Source organism: Anneissia japonica, unplaced genomic scaffold (genome assembly GCF_011630105.1).
Source record: "Anneissia japonica isolate Jap-2015-1 unplaced genomic scaffold, ASM1163010v1 scaffold287707_len98911_cov140, whole genome shotgun sequence".
NCBI lineage: Eukaryota > Metazoa > Echinodermata > Crinoidea > Comatulida > Comatulidae > Anneissia > Anneissia japonica.
In genome coordinates this window covers 53,599-55,499 of record NW_022685976.1, presented here as the reverse complement: position 1 = coordinate 55,499, position 1,901 = coordinate 53,599, and the positions used below count along the sequence as shown (strand labels likewise).

Sequence of the window (1,901 nt, the reverse complement as noted above, 5' to 3'; positions counted from 1 at the left end):
GCCATTTTCCGCGCAAATTTGAGCTAGCTTTCAAGGCATCATCCACATTCCACGACGAATAAACTCGCATTTTAGTAATGCCTAGCTGTAGTAGTAGTAGTAGTAGGTCCTAGATAGTTAAATTGATCTAATAATTAACATGTAAATTAATGCACTTTATTTAAAATAGTGTTGATTGTTTGTCTAATGTTTGAATAGTTTGTATATGCCTAGGCCTAACCCTGTCTCTTATACACATCTAGATGTGTATAAGAGACAGATATATCACTGTATTGATTTACGTTACAGCTTCGAGTATTATCTATCAAAGCTTTTACATATCTGAAAGACACAAATCACCGGCAGCCGAACACGTAGTAAGGAGACTATTGGCAGTGAGTTCTGGCGCATGCTCACTGGAATGCAGTAGACTAGAATTGTGTGCTTCATTTTCGTTTATCAGTTCTTCGAACGAGTGTATATTGAGTACAAGTACAGGTCAAAGTTCAGAACTGGATTATGTAGAAGATGCTGACTTTTATGTTGTTACATCAACTGAAGAGATATGCAGACCATTTACATGAACTAGAATATCGCTTTAAGTCGCTGCTGTTGAAACTCTTCGTTTTAATATTTCGAACATTTGACACATAACTTTTGTAAAGTTATCAAAACGTCTATAAATGAATAAATAACTTTATTTGTCATTCCTGACCGTCCTACGTTCTCTACAAAACGTACGCTACATTCAGAAACTCGGAGATGAGTTTTAGTCAAATTGCGTTAATGGCTAATAGTGACGTCATTAATTACTACGTCCTACCGCTTCGTGCCATCGAAGCTCGAAAAACACGGTCAAAATTATGTCTGAGAGCGCCATTTCCGGGCGTATGAGATGCAAAAGCCAAAATATTTCGTACCTCAGCTCCAAACCATGTTGAGGGTGAGTTTAGAGTTTGTCTGGACAATCAATTTGCAAAAGGTCTGTCATATGCGCAACCTCCATTTTAAATAACTGAAACACACACTGAGAAGAATCCGGTTCTTTTTTGGTCCTAACAATGTACTATGACGATAAAGATCAACGATAAAAAGCTAAAATGCAATTTTGCATATAGAAAATAAAAGAAATAAGAAAAGTCTTCACACTAGAAGGATTCGACAAATCCTTTTTTGGTCCTAACAAATATACTATGACGATAACGATCAACGATAAAAAGCTAAAATGCAATTTTGCATATAGAAAATAAAAGAAATAAGAAAAGTCTTCACACTAGAAGGATTCGACAAATCCTTTTTTGGTCCTAACAAATGTACTATGACGATAACGATCAACGATAAAAAGCTAAAATGCAATTTTGCATATAGAAAATAAAAGAAATAAGAAAAGTCTTCACACTAGAAGGATTCGACAAAGATTTATCATGTATACGGTACAATATACAAATAATTTCACAAATCAAATTAAATAACGTCATAATCATGGAAAACGATAACATCGTAGTAGCAAAAACGATTTTATTTTTCCCCTTGATTATGACGTCATTAAATTTGATTTGTAAAATTATCTTTTATCGTATACACGATTAATCGTTATCGACTAGAGTGAAAACTTCTTTTATTTCTTGTATTTTCTATATGAACAATTGCTTTATTGTTTGATCAGTATAGTCACAGTGTAAACAGACCCATTGTGCGAAATCATTTTGAGCGCCTTCCTCTTAAATTTCTTTTTAAATAGAGCATATTGTCCCCACATCATCTTATCTCTTAAACTTTGCCTAGGCCATAAAAAAAACTGTTGTATGACTATAAAGTCATGATGTGCATGTATAGTCATGGTATGGCATGGTGTCATCATGACCATTATTTATCTAGGTCACATGGTATTGCAGAAAATATGGTCACATCATGGTCTCTAT

At 34.1% G+C, this 1,901-nt stretch overlaps 1 protein-coding gene across 1 annotated transcript in view; it reads left to right on the top strand.

Annotated features, from left to right (window-relative positions):
• LOC117113260 (alpha-N-acetylgalactosamine-specific lectin-like) overlaps window positions 1-1,344 on the top strand; it is a 2,698-nt gene extending 1,354 nt beyond the window's left edge. Inside the window, exon 2 of the mRNA XM_033256562.1 lies at window positions 289-1,344. Within this exon, the coding sequence (XP_033112453.1) occupies window positions 289-563 (275 nt within the window). The 3' untranslated portion in view covers window positions 564-1,344. The remainder of the gene's footprint in view (window positions 1-288) is intronic.
• The last annotated feature ends 557 nt before the right edge of the window (window positions 1,345-1,901 follow it).